This window comes from Lissotriton helveticus, chromosome 3_1 (assembly GCF_964261635.1).
Source record: "Lissotriton helveticus chromosome 3_1, aLisHel1.1, whole genome shotgun sequence".
NCBI classification, from domain to species: Eukaryota; Metazoa; Chordata; class Amphibia; order Caudata; family Salamandridae; genus Lissotriton; species Lissotriton helveticus.
In genome coordinates, this window is record NC_136061.1 from 1000243547 (window position 1) to 1000262439 (window position 18893).

The window sequence follows — 18893 nt, forward strand, 5'->3', positions numbered from 1 at the left end:
GTTGGTATGTCCAACCGAAAAAGGAGAATTAGTGAATATTAATGGTGGTCTGGTATTGATAGAAAGATGGAGGAGTGGGTGAGAGAATGAAAACCATGTGTCAGCAGTTAAAAAAATAACACGATCCGGATTTACCTCCTGTTGATTACACCAAAGGTCAATAGGGCAAACTGGGAATTGAAATTGTGAATCAGTTTATTGTTATTTCTAACAAATAAGCCTTTGCTATTGCTATTAATTAATTATTTCACAAAAAGGCCTGCGGTGAGAATGGCGGAGAAGGCATGTGCCAATACAAATGAAGAATATTTGGAGAAGATTGGTTTGTAGGAAACTTGGATAATGGTCTTCAGTTCATAAGTAAGAAGTTCGGTGAGTTCTTAGCTAGATATGATGTCATGCACAAAAGGGTGGCAAATCATCACTTGCATTCCAATGGTCAGATGGAACGCATTAATAGGGTGGTCAAAGGATCATTCCAGTTTGCGGTTTAGAGTGGATTGCCTGAATGTGTTGCAGGCCACTTTTTTACATAATGGATTTCTCCCAACTTGGCTGCGGGATTAACTGCTTTTGAAGTTATTAGACTTGAGTCTTTGGTGTAATCTTCCCCCAAACTTTTTGCCCTCAACCCTCCTGTTCTCTGCAGTTAGTTTTTGTTGGCATTAAGACGCTGCAAACTTTACCACAGCTGAGCAGTGCTAAGGTGCTTGCGCTCTCTCCTTTAAACATAGTAAACTTAGCTTACACTCAATTGGCAAATTTAATTTACTTTTAAGTTCCCAGTAAAGTGGTACAACTTGCGCTCAGAGCCTGTAAATGAAATGTTACTAGTGGGCCTGCAACACTTATTGTGCCACCTGCTTAAGTAGTTCTTTAAGTCATGCATCAGGCCTGCCATTGCAGCCTGTGTGCAGTTTAAACTGCCAACTCGACCTGGGAAAATAAACCTTTTGCCAGGCCTAAACCTTCCTTTTTAAAACATATAATTTACCCCTATGATGGGCCCTAAACATACTATAGGAAAGGGTGTATCATATTTAAAAGGTACAAAATATGTATTTAAGTTTTACGTGTCTTGATAGTGAAAAACTCACCAATTGGATGTTCACTACTGTGAGGACTACCTCTCCAATAGGAGAACATTGGGTAACCTTATTACATTTAATAAGTGATAACCTTTGAACTGTTAGAAATGTCATGCTTGGTCTCAAAATAATATAATGTAATTTAAAATCCTTTTTAATTGTAAATTTGGATTTAAAGTCACAATCCTGAAACTGTCTATTTTAGAAAGTTGGCATGTTCCGGTCATATTCATTTGGTGCCTGCAGCCACTATCCTGGGTAACATGACTGTGAATAGTTGACCGTTGTGTATTCCTCCCAGTGAGACAAAAAGGGACGGGGACAAAAAGGGACTAGTTGTTGATAGGATGGGCCGGTGGGGCAGATTGCTCCTTGTCCCATTTACACTTCAGAGGATTGTCCAGCTGCTTGAGGCCTGCTTTGTATGGCAGATGACTGCATTGCTGCTATGAGAGGGCTGCATTGCTGCTTGAAGCTAGCCTTGTGCCCTAAAGGGACTGCCTTGCTGTTTGATGCCTGCCTTGCTGCTTGATCCCAAGACTAACAGAGTAACTGTAAGGGTTAGTTGGCTGGACGTCTGTGTGAGCTAAAGGCACATAAGCTACAGAGACCTTGAACCCTGCACCTGGCCTCTGTCTGGAGTGAGTCCTGGCCCTCCAAGATGGACCCAACGAGTCCTGGACCCTTGGAAATGGTGCTCCTCTAGTTAAAACCTGAAACTTGGAACTTAGAAAATCCTCCACCAAAATTAGGCTCAGAACAGGCTGGAGACTGGGACCTACCTGCTTTTCAGTCTGCCCAAGGTGCATCACTGATCGGCCTGACTTCATCGTAGCTCCTGCTACATTCTTCTCTGCAGCAGACCTATTCAGCTGGACCTCCAAGCAACGGTATCTGGTCATTGCCACAGCCTGTAGCCACGGCCTCCTGGAGATTTTGACTTTAAAAAAGTGACAAAGTCTGAACGTACAAACCTTCACTGTAACTTCTTCCAGAGACTACCCACTGATGACGCTTACTCCTCAGACACCACCGGCTGCCTTGCCACACTGAAACTTTACCTTCACAGGAACCTTTCTTTAAAATTTCTTGTACGTCCAGAAGTAGGCAGAGTGGGCCAATCCACCTTGTGTAGCTAAACCTCGCTCCATCACGATCGGCCATAATGTTTGGCTTTGTCCCAAATTTCGCCCGACTAGATGTTAACAGCTGGTGCCTTGATCTTTTAATTGCTAGTTTTCACTAAACTTTATAAAGTTCACAACTCTGGTTCTACAGACTGGATTTAATTTGTTTAGGTGTAATTTTATTTATTAAATTTAAATTTTCTAAATTGGTGTGGGATTTTTCTTGTTCCATTGTTTTTACTTTATTAATGTTTGTGTGCTGCACAAATCCGTTTAGACTGGCTGCTTTTTGCCAAGCTACCAGAGGGCTAAGCATAAGATAAGCAAGGATTGAGGTTGTTGCTTGAAAAGGGGTTCCACTCCCTTTAAACAAAAACTCAACTTCTTAGAGAGATGTTGAGGAAAGAAATCGGGATAGAAGTTAGTTCGTAGGTGGCTCAGAGAAGGGAAGGGAAGTGAATTCATTTTGCCAAAGTCATAGATTGAGTGGAAAAATATGAACATAAACTGAGAAGAAATGGAGAGAACCACATGAAGTTGTGTCAAAGTCAAACATTGAGAATAGGAGATCTAGTTAGAATTACATTTTCAACAGTCTTAGGTAAGTGATTAGCTAGGTGGTTTGTTTGATTTGCCAAAGTTGTGGTGGTTTTTAGTAAGGCAGTGAGAGTAGAAGGATGAAAAGTTTGGGACCTCAGTAGAATTTTTGTGTTCCGAGGCACATGTTGTAAGTAGGAGTGAAGACAATGTGTTTTCTTGATGTTGCTATTAGTGAAACAACATCAGGTAGTAGTTCAGATGTTGCTGGAAATCGGAATAGTACAAAAAATACAAGTGATCTGGGGCATAAAAAGCCCAGCACAACTGGGGACTTGAATTAGAAGAGTGAAGATGAATTGGTGGGGAATAACACGTCTTCAGAAAGTATAGTTCGAAAGGTGTGTGCGTGTTACATATACTCCATCCAAATTTAAGGATTTTGTAAAGTTTTGATAAAGGTTTCCTGCTGTGTATGCTTTTTAGGTCTCGCCTGGCGACGCAGCGCGCAGGCGCTGTTGCCAGCGAGATCTATTGTTACCGACTTGGTTTGGAAGGGACACAGGAGATGTGCATGCGCAGAACGAACTGCAATTGTGAACGCGCCCATGAACATGCACGTACAGACAAGCGGAATGTGCACATTTCCTGTCCCCCTTCGACCACGCAAGCCAGATGAATGCAGTAACTGCGCCAACAAACACACGCACCAGCCGCCCCGAGCCAGGGCACGCGTACTCGTCTCCCTCAACGCACGCATGGCGTGCTTTTACTTTCCCTCCCTCCGGCGTTTCAGCCCACACTCCGCCTTCTCCGTGTCTCCTCTCCGACCGGTCCTGCAGCGCTGGTCTGGGTAGAATGATGCCCAAGATGCGTGTGCTGTGGCTCCTCTGTGCCCGCTCTCACCTGCTGAACTCCAGCAGCGCCTGCTTCGCCGAGTTCTACGCGTCCTGGTGCGGACACAGCAAGGAGGCCCCTCCCCCCCCAAGACAGAACGTGAGACTGCTTGCAATAATCTCGCTGTGCTGATGCGGGTCACTTAATCAAACAGCGCCATCTTCCGGAATGTTTCAATTCAACCGGTGGTTTCTTAAATTTTTTAGAGAGTTTCATTTCCCCATCCGCGTTGGTATTTCCGTGGGTGTATCATCAGAAGCAAGTGTAGGATAATGTGTTCCAAACTATGTCGCGAGTTGACTTATTGCTGTGATTGTCAAGGTATTAAAGACAAGGGATTCCTGCATGCGTACGACTCAGAGGAGAGCTCGCGTCGCGTGTAGGTTTTTCTTTAAATATACTTGTTTTCTCACCCACACAAGTGATGGCTGTGAATGCATAATTTACAGAGCGGTAGTTTAAGCGTTCCTGTAGCTTGATGTGTGTCGCCAGCAAAATATTTGGATCCAAGATTTAATCAAAATGTACATAAAATTAACACGGTTTTGTCAGCTCTTCATGTTAGCGGGAACTTTGGGGCGCTGGAAAGTAGCCTAAAAGTTTCATAAAGTAGCACTTTGCGCTAAATTGCTCCTATGGAGCATACATTAGGATATCTTTGCAACCACACATGTGTTTTGATGCCAGTCCAGGGTCGGATTGGGATCAAAATTAGGCCCGGGCACCAAACAAAACAAGCATTTGCAATGCAATAGGTCTCGCATTTATGTGAGTTTGAGCTATTCACATTGCAAATAACAATGCCTTTTATTTTTGTTTTCGTTTTTAAAACTTAAATAAAAGGCATTCTCATTTATAATGTCACTAGCTTAAACTCGCTTAAATGCGAGACCTATTGCATTGCAAATGCTTGTTATCTTTTACTAGAATGTATTTTTATTTAATATTGGTTTACATTTCATTTGTTGTTTACAGATCTAGATTTGCTTTAAAAAAGGACGATGTGTTATCTTCTCTTGCCCAATAAACGGATGCATTTAGTTAATATTCTTAGTGGAACATTGTAGGGGAAAATGTTCTGGAATGTGGGGAATGGGAGACAGCTGCCAGAGGGACGCAGCGTGTGTCAAGCTGCTCCTGTTACGGAAAAAGCGTACTGCATTTATCTTAGTGTCTGAACCTGCATTATTAGGGTTTAAGACAAAAAATACAATAGTGCATCTTCAGGTCAAACGCCTTTATTGCAATTGGTTAATAGTGACAATTGAGAGCTGAATAACCTTTTGGTATTAATTATTTTTGCTGTTTTATATCCCATTGATCATGAGTTTAAGGTCAGAAGTTGCAAAACTCCTATCCCCCGTGCCAAACTGTGATTTGTTTCAGGTGTATCCTGTGAAGGTTTCCTAGTTCAAATTATTCACAAAGTGACCTCGGAACTCAGAGACCATAAGAGTGCCAGCTCTACTAATCCCCAATACAGTCTTACACAGTTGATGACGCACTACCTAAAATACCTACTCTTATTCATTGCCTAAGGCTCCTTTGATTGTTTAACAGAATAGCGCCCGCTTTGTGGTAGCCTACCCAGCATATATAACACTGACTTTTTACTATAAACTGAGGGTGATGCCATCTGTAAACAAGCATTTACAATGCAATAGGTCTCGGGTTAATTAAGTTTTAGCTAATGGCATTGCTAAATATTGCAACACCAACTGCAACAAAAGTCTATAAATTGTAGGTCAAAAAAATCTGTATTTATTTTTATAGCAATGGTGGTATGCTGCGCTTTAGATGAATATGTTTAAAAGTAAAGTGCGCCATACTGCGATTGCGACAATAGTTAATTGTGGATATGTTAACAACTGATGTGTGCACTGATGGCTGGTGGTGTGTGTGCCTGTAGAAATTGTGCACTGATGGCTGGTGGTGTGTGTGCCTGGTGGAAGTGTGCACTGCCGGCTGGTGGTGTCTGTGCCTGGTGGAAGCGTGCAGTGATGGCTGGTGGTATGTGTGCCTGGTGAAAGCATGCACTGACGGCTGGTGGTGTGTGTCTGATGAAAGCGTGCACTGACCTGGTGGTGTGTGTGTGCCTGGTGAAAGCATGCACTGACGCCTGGTGGTGTTTGGGCCCGGTGAAAGTGTGCACTGACGACTGACGGTATCTGTGCCTGGTGAAAGTGTGCACTGACTGTGTGGTTGTGTGTGTGTGGTTGTGTGTGTGTGTGTGTGTGGTTGTGTGTGTGTGGTTGTGTGTGTGTGTGGTTGTGTGTGTGTGGTTGTGTGTGTGTGTGGTTGTGTGTGTGTGTGGTTGTGTGTGTGGATGTTTGTGTGTGGATGTTTGTGTGTGGATGTTTGTGTGTGGATGTTTGTGTGTGGATGTTTGTGTGTGGATGTTTGTGTGTGGATGTTTGTGTGTGGATGTTTGTGTGTGGTTGTTTGTGTGTGGTTGTTTGTGTGTGGTTGTTTGTGTGTGGTTGTTTGTGTGTGGTTGTTTGTGTGTGGTTGTTTGTGTGTGGTTGTTTGTGTGTGGTTGTTTGTGTGTGGTTGTTTGTGTGTGGTTATGTGTGTGTGGTTATGTGGGGCTGTGTGTGTGTGGTTGTGGCTGTGTGTGGCTGTGTGTGGTTGTGTGTGTGGTTGTGTGTGTGTGTGTGTGTGTGGTTGTGTGTGTGTGTGTGGTTGTGTGTGTGGTTGTGTGTGTGGTTGTGTGTGTGTGTGGTTGTGTGTGTGGTTGTGTGTGTGGCTGTGTGGATGTGTGTGTGGTGTTGTGTGTGTACTGCAAACCCAAAGTAACTAATGCGCAGACGCCTTGAAGACTGGAATCTTCCAGGGCGCTCCTGGCACCACAGATCCGTGCGGGCATTCCAGCCAGTGGCATCTTCACTCAAGAGTCTACAGTATACCATAATATGACGTAGCAACGCAAACCATTCTATATAGCAGACCACAGCATATCTGAACATAGTATACCTTAACATTCAAAGTCATAACATCCTGCAACACAGCAAGGTGCGAGTTACATAACATGTTGTAACTGTTAAAGTGTGTTACGTGCCAGCCCTTCACTCGCATAATAAACACACTTTTCCCATAATAAAATCAAAGCATACAACAACCTAACCTGATTCCGGGTTTCAATATTCCCACATGCATGCGTAAGGTGCTTTCACGTTTCGGCTTTATTCTTTGCAGTATGGTGAGCAAAGTTCTGTTTTTGCTATTAAACATTTTAGGCTATATGTACCAGACATAAATATACAACGCTGCCTTTCTATGTAAGTTACTCTTGCATAGAAGGGTAAACTTGGCACCTCTCTAAAACTTGTGTCCGGCTGCAATCATTGTTGTTTCTGCTCCCACCAAGCTCAGCATGGCTGTAAAATCGCAGCTACAGGTAAAAGGGAGGTGGGCTGCGGAGGGGCGGGGTTAACGGAGACCCAGCATCTGTTCACTAAAGCAGAGCGGCACTAGAGAGTGAACCTCAGTGCATGCTCCATAGAAGGTGGCACGCAAGCCCCTGGGCACACACACACACACACACACATATATGCGCTCCCCACACACCCAACACAAGTTACTCCAGCCCCCCACGAGGTACCTGACTCTGTCCTAAGGGGCTTGTTTTGGCAACACCCAAGTGACTGACGGGCGTTTGGGCCAATCGCAAGCATCTACCGCTGTGAAGCTTCCAATGGGCCCCCGAGGTAGAGCGGGCTCTACCCAGGAGCGCTCAATAGAAAGTGGCGGCATACCTCTGCCAGCAGCAGGAATAGGAAAAGTCAAATATTTGCTCTAAGCATGGGACAATTACCCTCCTGTCCTGGTTGTCTTGAAGTACAGATTACTTACAAGATGTTTTATTTTATTTAACAAGTTCTCTCCTTGAGCAGCTCATTAAAGTGTGTGCTAACATGCCAAGCACGCGGTCACAGAGAGAGACAGCTCTCACGACTTCTCACTTGCAGCAGAGTTATTAAATGACCCCGTCCGTCTCACTAGAACTCTTCCACTCCAGACCGGGGCTTGCCCTAACAAAGCAGTGCACTCTGGGACTTGTCGTCTTGGTCAAATTACAAGGAACGGATTGTACTTATCTACATGAAAACAATAAGCTGTGAAGAAAACACATTTCTGAGAAGTGTGTGTGTGTGTGTGTGTGTGTGCTGGTGCCATGGCGCCATACGGCAACACTTTCACGACAGGTATGGGGCATTCAATGTTAAAAATATTGAACTGAGAACATAAATCGCCGATTTTTTCACACCACCATTTAAGAAATATTTTTAAAAGTAATAATTTTTGGAGCCTATTTTTCCTTTTGAGTGTAAGCAAATAAGCTATACAGAAAAGGTAAACAAATAGAAAACATGCAGGCGGGGAGCCTAAAGATCTCAGTGGCCTGCCCTTGCGGTCCCTTCAAACATGAGGGAAAAGAGACGAGGAATCTGGGAATGCGATCCCTCTCAGACAATGGGGCAGAGCGGAGAGAGGCGGCCGAGGCCCTTGAAGAGCCTTTAATAGATCAACACTTGTGCTCTCACACACAGCCACGGAGAGGGGGACTGGAGAGGAGCTCCGTTCTCAAGCAGGCAGGGAAGGAGCCCAAAGACCTCTTTCTTCGTCAAAAATAAAGCAGCAAGGGGAGCCCCTCATTCCCCACTCTGCTCGCGTGCAGCGCCCCGGAAAAGTGGATATTTAATGCCGGTTTGGTGGGAAACAAAATCAGGAGGCTGGCTTTTTTGTCTCTTTCTTTTTTACAACCACCCTCGCCGCAGCCTTTTCAAACAGCAAGGATCCTCTGGGTGGCATGGACACAAAGGGCAGCCCTGCTGGAGCGGTGAGTGTGGGGTTAGGGGCTTTCGGAGGCTTTTGCTGTTTTGTTTTGCTCCGTTTTCCCCGGATTTTGCAGAAATGCCCGTGAGGGTCATGGGTGTGATGCAGGGCTGAATAAATGGGGCGAGGGACCTAGGAATGGAGGGATTGTTTAATGGAGGAGGATGGTGCAGCGACAGAGGCTGCCTGCAAGCTGGGGTTCTTCAGAAGCCAGCAGGTCGAGCTGAAGACTTCGCTGCTTTCGTTTGTTTGAATATTTTGCTGTGTTTTCTCGCCGGTTTGAAAAGCCGCCCCTCGCACGGGCCTCCGGAGCCTGGGGCTTTCCTAGGAATTCAGACTGGCTGAGGGGCGCACTGGGCCAGCCAGGCCAGTCGCATGAGGCCCGGAGAGGACGGAGAAGGTCGGAATTAGCTTAGGTTACACAGGTGGCGAGTGACAGCAATGGCGAATCGGTAGAAGAAAAGTCACTGCTGTTTTCGCGTTTTAAGGTTAGTTTATCTTTGATAGGGTGTGTGTTTTGGTTTAATTATATCCACAAGGTCTTTTGGTCTCATAGTTTAGAGAGCTCTGACCCCGGATTGTGAATAATGAAGAAAGCGAACTTTATCTATGTGTTGGGTCAGTTGAGTATTGATATGTTTCTCCAAAATTTTGGAGAAAGACGGAAGCAGAGATATAGGTCTAAAGTTAGATAGTACCGAAGGATATGCTCCGGCCTATTTCAACAACGGGATGACCATGGCTCGCTTCCACTCGGGAGGGTACCAAGGCCTCCTGCATAGAGGCGTTAAGAAGATCAATAAGGACGCCTTTAGATGTTGCAGAGAGCTGACAAAGGATGTTAATAGGCAAAGGATCAAGAGGAGACCCAGATTTAATTCTGTTTAAACAATTTTGGAAAGACGCCTCTTCAAATGGGTGCCAGGAAGAAATCTTGGCTATCTGGTCACAATTACTGTGATATGTAGGGTCAAATGCAGAAGCCATACTACACAAGGAAGGGGAAGGAGCAGAGAGTGACTTGTAAATAAGTTCAACCTTCTGAATAAAGAAGTCAGCAATGTTGTTACATTGATTTTCATCAAGGACAGGAGGAGGAGGGATGGTATCAGAGCCAGCTAACTTCTTCACTACCGAAAATAGAGCCCGAGGACGATTAGATGCCTTAGTTATTGTGTTAGCAACGTAAAAAATGCGTGCCTCTTTAGACGCTGAATGATAACTTTTAATAGCAGCTTTGTAAGTATCTTTACAAGTTAAAGAGTACGATCTCCTCCATCTTCTTTCTAGTGCTTTACATTTAGACTTAATAACTTTAAGATCGTTTGTAAACCATGGGGCAGGGGGATGACGAGTAAAGCTGCGTTTGGGTACAGGGGCAGACAGATGTCAATGGCATTGGTTAGCCAGTCCAAGACATCAGTATTTAATGAAAGCAAAGGTAAAGTGACATCAGGTATGCTAGTAGACAGAATAGTATTAAAAGACTCCATATTCAACTTGCCCCAAGATCTGAGATTACCTGAGCTAGTAGGAGGGGCCACTACCCTAGATGTGGAAGGCTGCAGGTTGAATGGAATTAAAAAATGGTCGGATCAGTCTAACTGAAGCGCAGGAGTACTACAGTCATAGCAACGATTGGACAAAATTGGATCCGGAAGGTGTTCCGCCTCATGAGTAGGGCCCTGATTGCATAACTGTAAGCTTAGAGCCTCCAAATCAGATAAAGTGCGGAAGATGTTATTCTGATTATCTTCTAGGTGAAGGTTCAGGTCATCCTACGTGACTTAAGTCATAAGGGCAATAGGAATAGAACGGGATATCATAGGGAGAGTCAAAGATAGATATAGAAGCACTTCTCAAAGAATTCCCAAAAGCACTCAGTAGAGTAATCTAGGGCCAGTGTGACAAGATTTACTATGACAGGTCAAAACAAAATTGAAGACAAAAATTGTGCCTACAAAATGAACCTTCATTCAACGAAGTACTGAACACGAAGGCACTACACGGGGAAAAGGCTATTTTTGGCACTTGGAAGGAATGTTCCCAGCAGCGACCACATTAGACACACAGAAGTCCTTATTTACATACTAAAATACACCTAGTACAATGAGTCAACATCTGGTTGGGGTGGGGGTCGTTTCTATTCACAATGCAGCGAAAGATCAAATGAGGTCCACTTTATAGTAGGTATTCATTTAGTAAATAGAAAAGGATTAGAGGCAAGGCGAATCACAGCAAATCAGCAATGAGTTTTGACATCTTGCATATATAAAGATAGGTCAAAAAAATTCAAGTACGAAAAGTATGTTTATAAAAGCAGCAGCTAGAAGTAAAATACCTCCATGATGATGGGACAGACTTCCCCCATTGGCAAGAATTTCTTCTCTCGCAGCAACCTGTATGGGATAAGAGAACAAAAACCACTGAAAAAAATCTGTGCCATAGCATAAGCAGAAACCAACACACAGATAGATTTGTGTGCTCCGTCTCATCATTTGTCTTTCACGCAGTGCTTACATATATACATACATACAAGAGTTTCTCCTTAGATTGTAGTATAACATTCAATTGTGCTTATTTTGTAAAAGAATGAATGTTGATACTCAAAGCACTGGTCAAAAGCCCGCAGCTGGTACAATTAAATGTAGGCGTGTGCGTCAAATATAAAGGCTGTGTAGTCCTAAATCCACCTAATGCTTCTTTAAGTCATTACCAGACACTTCCTGCCCTTTTCTCTTGGGGGGACCTGATTTCTCCCTTCTTCAGTTTTCCCATCTTTTTCTTACTCCATCTTTCAGCTGTATGTATTTCCCCCTAGCTTGCTCTCGAAGAATGTCTGATGCATAAAAATATGTCTATTACACCTAGGAGCTCTGGGGATTCAAGGAACAGGTCGTCCCCCTCTCCATATACTTGCAACAACACAGGACCTGTTCCTTTTGGTGATAGTTACCCTTGGTCAAACCCTCCTACATATCCATTAGGGTAGGGAGATAGCCCTCCGTTCTGGCTAATTTTTTCTAGACCAAGTTCACCACTTTCAAAATATTTGTTAAAAGAGAGAACGCTGTTCACCCGTATGTCTCTACCTTTCTCTCACTCCCCTGCCACCCAAGTAAAGTGAGTAGAGCGAAGGAAGGAAGGGGTTGAGACCCGAAAACAGAGTGAGAAAAAAGTGAGGAGTGGAGTGGTGTCGCCTCACGGGAGTAACACCATGGAGGCTTTGCAGGAAGGTACTCGCCTGCCGCCTAGGTTCTCATCATTAGCGTACACCACTCGAACAGAAATTGTGAAGTGAAAAGAAAATAATAGGTGAAGGTGCTCGGGCAACAGTACCTGCATGTGCACTAGAGTTTGTGCACTGCAAGCCTGGGCCCAACAGGACAGAGAAGATTGACACAAGTGGTGCCCCTCTGCTCTGGTCAAGTTAAAAGTGAGCTAGTACTAGCTGGCCTTCTATATTTTATTCTTGGCTGCTAGTATGCCCATATTAAAACGCCGACATGTTTCGTTGCCTATTAGAAAACTTACGGCAACTTCTTCAGGGTTTGAGTCTGTCACTCCACCCTGCACCCATTCACTGGTGTTCCATTTCACCTGTTTTGGAGGGCATACCTATACCTCCTTTCTGGTAGTGCCTGTGTCACTGGTTCGTATATTGTTCCTGAGAACTGCTCCCGTCAGTCTCGGAAAAAGCTAGAACCGGGCGTTGTCTAGGCAGCCAAGCATAAAAATATGTGCCAGACCCCAAAAATTAGTTTAGATGCCCATACAAATTATATTAGTTAATAGGTTAGAGGAAAACGAAGATCTACAAATAAAATTACTATTATGCCCGAGAGTGGTTGACTACAGAGGGGTAAAGTGATGACGGACTGGTGAGTAGGATCTGGACATTCCGGTTATGCATGATCTAACATAATATAAAATGTAATTTTGGCATTAGACGATGCAGAGACCAATCAGAAAAGAGTAACCGCCTCAAGTAGTAACCACCCACTCAAGTAGTTCTGAAAGTCTTAGAGCACTCAGGTGTCTTCTGAAACAAATAGTGGTAGGACCAGAAACTATTCTCAAACAGTTACAAATGAGAGGCCAAAAGACACTGCCTATCTATCCCAACAACATATCCACAACTTCAACTCCATTTTCATGTGTGTTCCTTGCCCTCAAGTCTAAAGTTAATCTGCCGGACAGAGGAAAACTGCGTAAGAGCTTGGAAACAGACAAGGGACTGACAGACAATGAGGACAGCTACCTCCAGACAGTTAAAGTGCAATGCCTACATCCCTGTGGCTGGAGGTTGGAGACCCAGACACTGATGTGAGGAGGATGGAGACAGGGCTACCTTTAGGATTTCCACCTTGTTACAAACGGACAGCTGATCGTTCTTCCTGAGCATTAGGATTTAGTCAATGGGAGGGTTGAGGGGTGGAACTGCAGTTTCAGTAGTTCAAGGTGAGGTAGCCTGTGTCCGTCTCTGATTCATATTTCAGTAAGACGAATGGCAGCTATATCAAGATAACTGACACTTCATTGTGAGCTGTTTTGAGTATTCCTGCCGGGAGCCAGCTCTATTGCTACCTGTTGTGCGAGTCATCACTTGAGCAAAGTTTTGTCTGGAGAACAACTTGGAAATGACATAAGAAAGACGACCAACCAAAAATGGTTCTGAAACCAGTAGATCCACACGCCCTGTCTGGAAAATGTGTATACAAGTCGGGTCCAAATACACCCCACTTTATTTCAATACCAAGCTCTTCTTGATCAAAGAAGGAAGTGCTCCACAGAGTACAGGAAGAGCTGCGGTGCAACCAGGGTTGCTATCTGCCCGATAGACAGTCTCTCAGAAGGGAGAGAACATCACATATATTCAGTCTTTTCTGCTAGAGGAGCTTAGAGTTTGCCTATAGAGGCTAGAAGCTTGCCTGTCTGCTGAGGGAGGAAAGACGTGTAACTGGCTGTACAGGAAGAGTGACTGTCAAACAGGAGCCGGCCAAACTGTTCCTGGCATGAGGAGCACACAGAGAAAAGTGACATCCCCACCCAAATCCGTGCTGTGAGGGCCCCTATCTCTATGAGCAGTTCATGAGTGATATGTGTCAATGTTATACCACAGCGTGCATTTCTGTGTCATCTGGAAGCCTGCTACTGGCATGAGAATCTATCGAAGCTGCTGACGAGGACAGGAAAGGGCATTGTTGCCGAACCAGTGAGCCTTGACCGTCCCGGAGGTTGAAACTGCCAAAAATATGTAACCGCAAGGGCTTTCTCCCCTCCGAACACCACTCCTTTTTGCACTTTTTTGTTGTTAGCGTGGGCCCCCTTTTCCGTACCCTTATTCGACCTCCTAGCCTTTACTCTACCTAGTCTCACACTACCATTATCCTTTTTTTTGTGCTTTTAAATTAAAACTATATTCCTTAAACAAGATTCGCTGTATGGTCTACAATGTATTTGTCCTTTAATAAACAAGTCTTTTTTATTAGCAATTTTTTATTTTATTGATTCTTTGGTCCTCTTAATATTCGAAAAACACCAATGAACAAAATATCGAACAAAACATGCAGGTGAGTCAAGGTTGTCAGATATCACAGTACAGTGATTAGTGGCGCTAGAGGAGCCCTTTACAGATATATAATAATATGCGGCAGTTATTTATTCATAAATATTATACCATTCACAAAAGACAATATCATATGGATTGCTCATGCGTAACCCCTTGACAACAATTCACAGTTTTGCATGCAGATTCCAGAAACCTGTTAATATTACTTATGGCAGCTCTTTGCTTCATAATTTCGATTTCAGCAAGCATGCAACAGTTCACGAGAGAGCTCCATTTCTCAGTCCCCAATAATTTTTAATCCAATACCACCCAACCTCATCTCAAACTGCTACCACCAGAACCCAATCAGAGAGCAGTTGAACAAGTTACTTAGCCTTGGTAATGTTCTTTCTGATAGAATCACTATCTAACCGCAGATTACCTTTTGAATATTCCCCAGGCGCCAGACTGGATCCAGAAATATATTCAGCAGTACCTCGGATAGACGGTAGTTGACACCATGCAGCTCTGCACTGATGCCATTCCACTCCGGAAAAAACATGTGGAGCCTATCGAGGCACCACTCCTGCACACTAACGTCAGTATCTTTCGAGACCACACAGACGCAAAGCCCCAAAAGCAAATTGGTAGTGACCAGAGTACCAATTCCTAGACTTGGGATCTAAATGGATTTGGAGTCCAGTTCACCGAACAGGGAAGAATCTCCTAAGAATCTGCAGTTTGATAGTCTCTAGTAGAAAGACATTCACCGAAGGTAAGGAACTTGTTATTCTCATTGAGACTTCCATTTACAGATTCCTCACTTTTTGAATAGATACCAGAGAAGTACCTATTAAGAGATTGGCCTGTGAATTGTCTCAAACCAAAAAGTCCTGTAGGACCGAGTTGGTTAAATGCCCCTTTTGTCGAACCTGGCTGTCCAGACAGAAGTACTTCATGAATGTATGAAGGGACGCCCGCGTAGCTCCCTGGCAGATGTCCAGGACAGGAACTCTGCATGCCAAAGCAGTGGTAGCAGCCTTTGTGGAATGAGTCACAGTCCTTATGCAGGCTGCTTTTAGGCCAATGCGTAGCAGATCATGATGCAAAGCATGATCCAGCAGGAGATGGTTCATTTGTGCATGGCCTTGCCTTATTGTGCGCCAGCAAAACCCACAACGAGATGATCATCCTTCTGGAGTTCTCTGGTAAGATCGATGCAAAAGCTCAGTGCACTTTCGGGGTTGCAAATGATGGAGTCTCTCTTCCTCTCTAGAGGGGTAAATCAGAGCATAAAGTATGAGTTACTTACCTTCGGTAATGGTGTATCTGGTAGAGACGGTGTCTAGCCGTAGATTCCTTAACTTAGAATACCCCCAGCGTCAGACTGGATCGGGAGATTTTTTGGCAGCAGCACCTCTGAGCACCGGGGGACAGCGCCACACGACCCCGCACCAACATCATCCACGTACGTTAAGTCAGCGAGGTCATATAAGTCCCTCCCAGGGCGCTGACGTCAGTTTCCTTCTTTTCCGCGTGCAACGCGGATCCAGAGTAAGCGGTTCCTCTGGCCTGTTTTCAGGCCCCCTTTTTTGACGCTTCGCGTCTGGAACAGTGTGCGATGCCTTCGGGCTTTAAAACATGTACCTCCTGTTCGCTGCAGATGTCCGCAATGGATCCACACCTTATCTGTAAGTGGTGTCTGGGCGAACACCACGACCCGATGGATTGCGACGCCTGCCAACACCTCAAGCCGAAGTCCCGGCGGGAGCACCGGATGAAGCTGTTTTCTGCTCGCCTGTCCCGGTCGGAGTCGTCTCGACCTCCTCATCGGCAGCAGGTCATGCTGGCAATGGGTTCCAGTTGCGGTGCCGGTCGCCCTCTGGGGCCCAGATGCGTCGTTCGCCCCTTTCGGGTAAGTTGCGGCGCATGTCGCCGAGGTCCTCGACCTCACTTTCTTCTGTTCCCGGAACCCTCTGGATGTGCATCCCCTATCAGCCCTATCCGGGCGCAGGGGCAACTCAAACCCAGATGGAGGCCTATGCCGCGGATCTGCAGGCCTCTCTTGGGTCCTCTCCTCTCCCTGGGGCGTCCTCGGTGCCTCCACTACATACGGGGTCTCCAACGGATTCACCGGTGGGTTCGCACCCGGCGCCGTATAAGCCCTTGCCCTCTAGGGATGATGGAGATATGGCATCGTCAGGGCGCGGCCCGGCTGGATCCCCCTCTACGACCCATAGCACCCCTGCCGCGCCACATTGTCCCGTGGGGCTCCCTGTGGCGTCGCAGTTGGTTGCTGGTGCTCAAAGCCTTGCTTCGAGCCCACCATTGCCTTCTGGGCAGGCGGGGTCTCTGTCAGATACACCAGCAGGGTGATGGTTTGACCAACGTGTTATGGCGCCACAAGTTTTGGCAAGAAAGAAGCTCATGTCTGCAGAACCAGTTTGTCTGGGAAGACGGTGGTGCATGACTTGTTAACAAAGAAAGCCTGAAGCTCATTCACTCACTACGCTGAGGTGATGGCGTCGAGGGTGAGAAGCCACAAAGGACAGCTATAAAGCATTTCAAGGTGAGTGCATCTCAAATATGCGAGGACCAAGTTAAGGTCCCACTGCGGCATAAGAAAACAAGCATTTGCAATGCAATAGGTCTCACATTTACGGTGCTTTAAGCTAGTGGCATCGGAAATGACAATGCCTTTTATTTACGTTTTTAAAAACCAAAACATAAAATAAGGCATTGTCATTTACGATGCCAATAGATCAAACTTGTGTAAATGCGAGACCTATTGCATTGCAAATGCTTGTTTTCCCCTCAAGTCAGCAGATTGGTTTGAATGCACATTGAACCTGACAGGCAGTATAAATGAGGACGATCACTTCCGACTACGATCAGGAAGCACCGGGTGCAACCGAGGGAATGAAAGGCTCAAAATAGGGATAGCTGTGACGTAGGTTCCTGGGTGCTGCTTCATTGTGAAGAGACTCGTTTTAATTGTTTATACAGTCTCATCACTTAGGAACTGGTGCTTTTTTTAATATCATATACAAGTTTTAGTTGTTGCTTATTTATTATTATGCAACTAACAACCATTGAGAAAGCTCATGGTTCTGGCTTGTTGTAGCTGTGTTACTGGCTGTATTATATATCTGGATGCAATGATGGAAAATGGAAAATGCAAAATGCGGGGGGCCGCCCAAACGCTCGCCGCCAAGCTGCGCCAGTACAGCTGAGCTGAAGGCATTAGCTTCTTATAAGTAGTGGCGGGCGGGACCAGCCTGTAGGGTTGCAAACAGCTTAAGGGAGGAAGTGAAGCGTACAGGGTGCTAACTTTGAACAAGCTGTCGGCATTACGCGCACAGCGGGCACCGGAGGGTGCCGAACAAAGGGGCCACTGGAATGCCTAGCGTGCAGGAAACCACAGAGCGCATCTCACCGTTGGGTCTCATGGCGCAGCAGCCGGGTGTGAACAGCCTGTACTCGCAGCAGAGGGCGGCCAACAGCAGCAGCCTGGCCTCCATCGCGCCTCCTTGTGTTGTTCCAACACCTGCCTTGACCCCTCGTTCTTCGCCTCGTAAGTACGGGTCACAGGGAGAGCTGCCTCAGGCATGGGGACTGAAGCCGCAGAAGCCTCCCACCTTCAGCCTCGAGCGCCTCAGGAGGATGCCGGCACGGACAGGGCGCGAGCAGTCTCCCTATTGAGTGAGAAACAGCGCTTCTCCTCAGCCGTGCACAAAGCGCCGAGCCGCTGCCAACTCAGGCAATGGGGCAGTCCAGGCGAGCGCTTGGTGGGAGCGCTCGAAAGTTAAGAGATGCTGTGCGCGTCCAACTCAGGCCGATGAGCCTGCCAGGCGAGCGCGCGGTGGGTGGGAGCGCTCGAAAGTTAAGTGACGCCTACGCGTGCTCATCTGCTGTCCGGGTGCAAGCTCCGGGCACAAGCTGAAAGAAACGCTGTGCACGTGCCCATGTGCTGTCCGGGAGCAAGCTGATAGACACGCTATGAGCGTGCACATAGGCTGTCTGGGAAAGTGCACATCTCCTGTCCCCCTTCCAAACTCAAGTCGACGACAATAGATCTCGCTAGTGAGCAGCTGCGCTGCGTCACTAGGCGAGACCTAAAAAAAGGAGGCAGGAAAAAAGTGTTGCAGGCCTTTCAGAAAAATGCATCACAACCTGTGTTTTAAAAACGATGAGGTCTGGTCCTGAACAATAAAAAAGGCCAAAATAGCCATAAGGTACTCTTTAACTGTGCCCAAAGCGAAGGCCTGCAGGGCGAGAGCAAAACAAGAACATCTGATAACGTGGCCTATAGGAGGTCAATATGCTGTGTGTTGCACCAAACCCCAAATTTATCCCAACCACAGGTGAATACAGTTTTTATCGAGAGATGCCTGATGACATCAACCATCTGCACAGGAACGTTGAAGGTGTTCACCTGTCACCTCTCAATCTCCATGCATGAAAGTGTAGACTGTGATAGCCTGGGTGCAGAACCCTGCCCTATTACTCCGACATCAGGTCTTCCCGGAAGGGCAGACTGAGCCGAGAACAGATGCTCAAGCCCAGGAGCTCTGGATACCATACTCTCAATGCCCAATCTGGGGTCATTAGGATGATTTGGTTCTAATCTTCAGAATTCAGGGCAGAAGAGTTAACATCCAGAAGGCATACAGGAGTCCTGAGACATGATGGAGACTCCAATGTGCAGAACTGCTGACATTTAGCATTCTCAGTGGTGGCAAACCGATCGAGCAAAGGTATTCTACAATGGAGAAAAAGGCCTTTCACCACCTCTTGTGTGACTGCCACTCATGATCTGCTAGGCAATGCTGGATGAGTTTGTCTGCCCTAGTATTC

The 18893-nt window shown here is 45.9% G+C and overlaps 1 protein-coding gene across 1 annotated transcript in view; it reads right to left on the reverse strand.

Annotated features, from left to right (window-relative positions):
- The window catches only part of AGPS (alkylglycerone phosphate synthase), a 732223-nt gene that overhangs the window by 87417 nt on the left and 625913 nt on the right, over positions 1 to 18893 (reverse strand). Inside the window, exon 19 of the mRNA XM_078681513.1 lies at positions 10827 to 10884. Coding sequence (XP_078537639.1) covers positions 10827 to 10884 — 58 coding nt within the window. The remainder of the gene's footprint in view (positions 1 to 10826; positions 10885 to 18893) is intronic.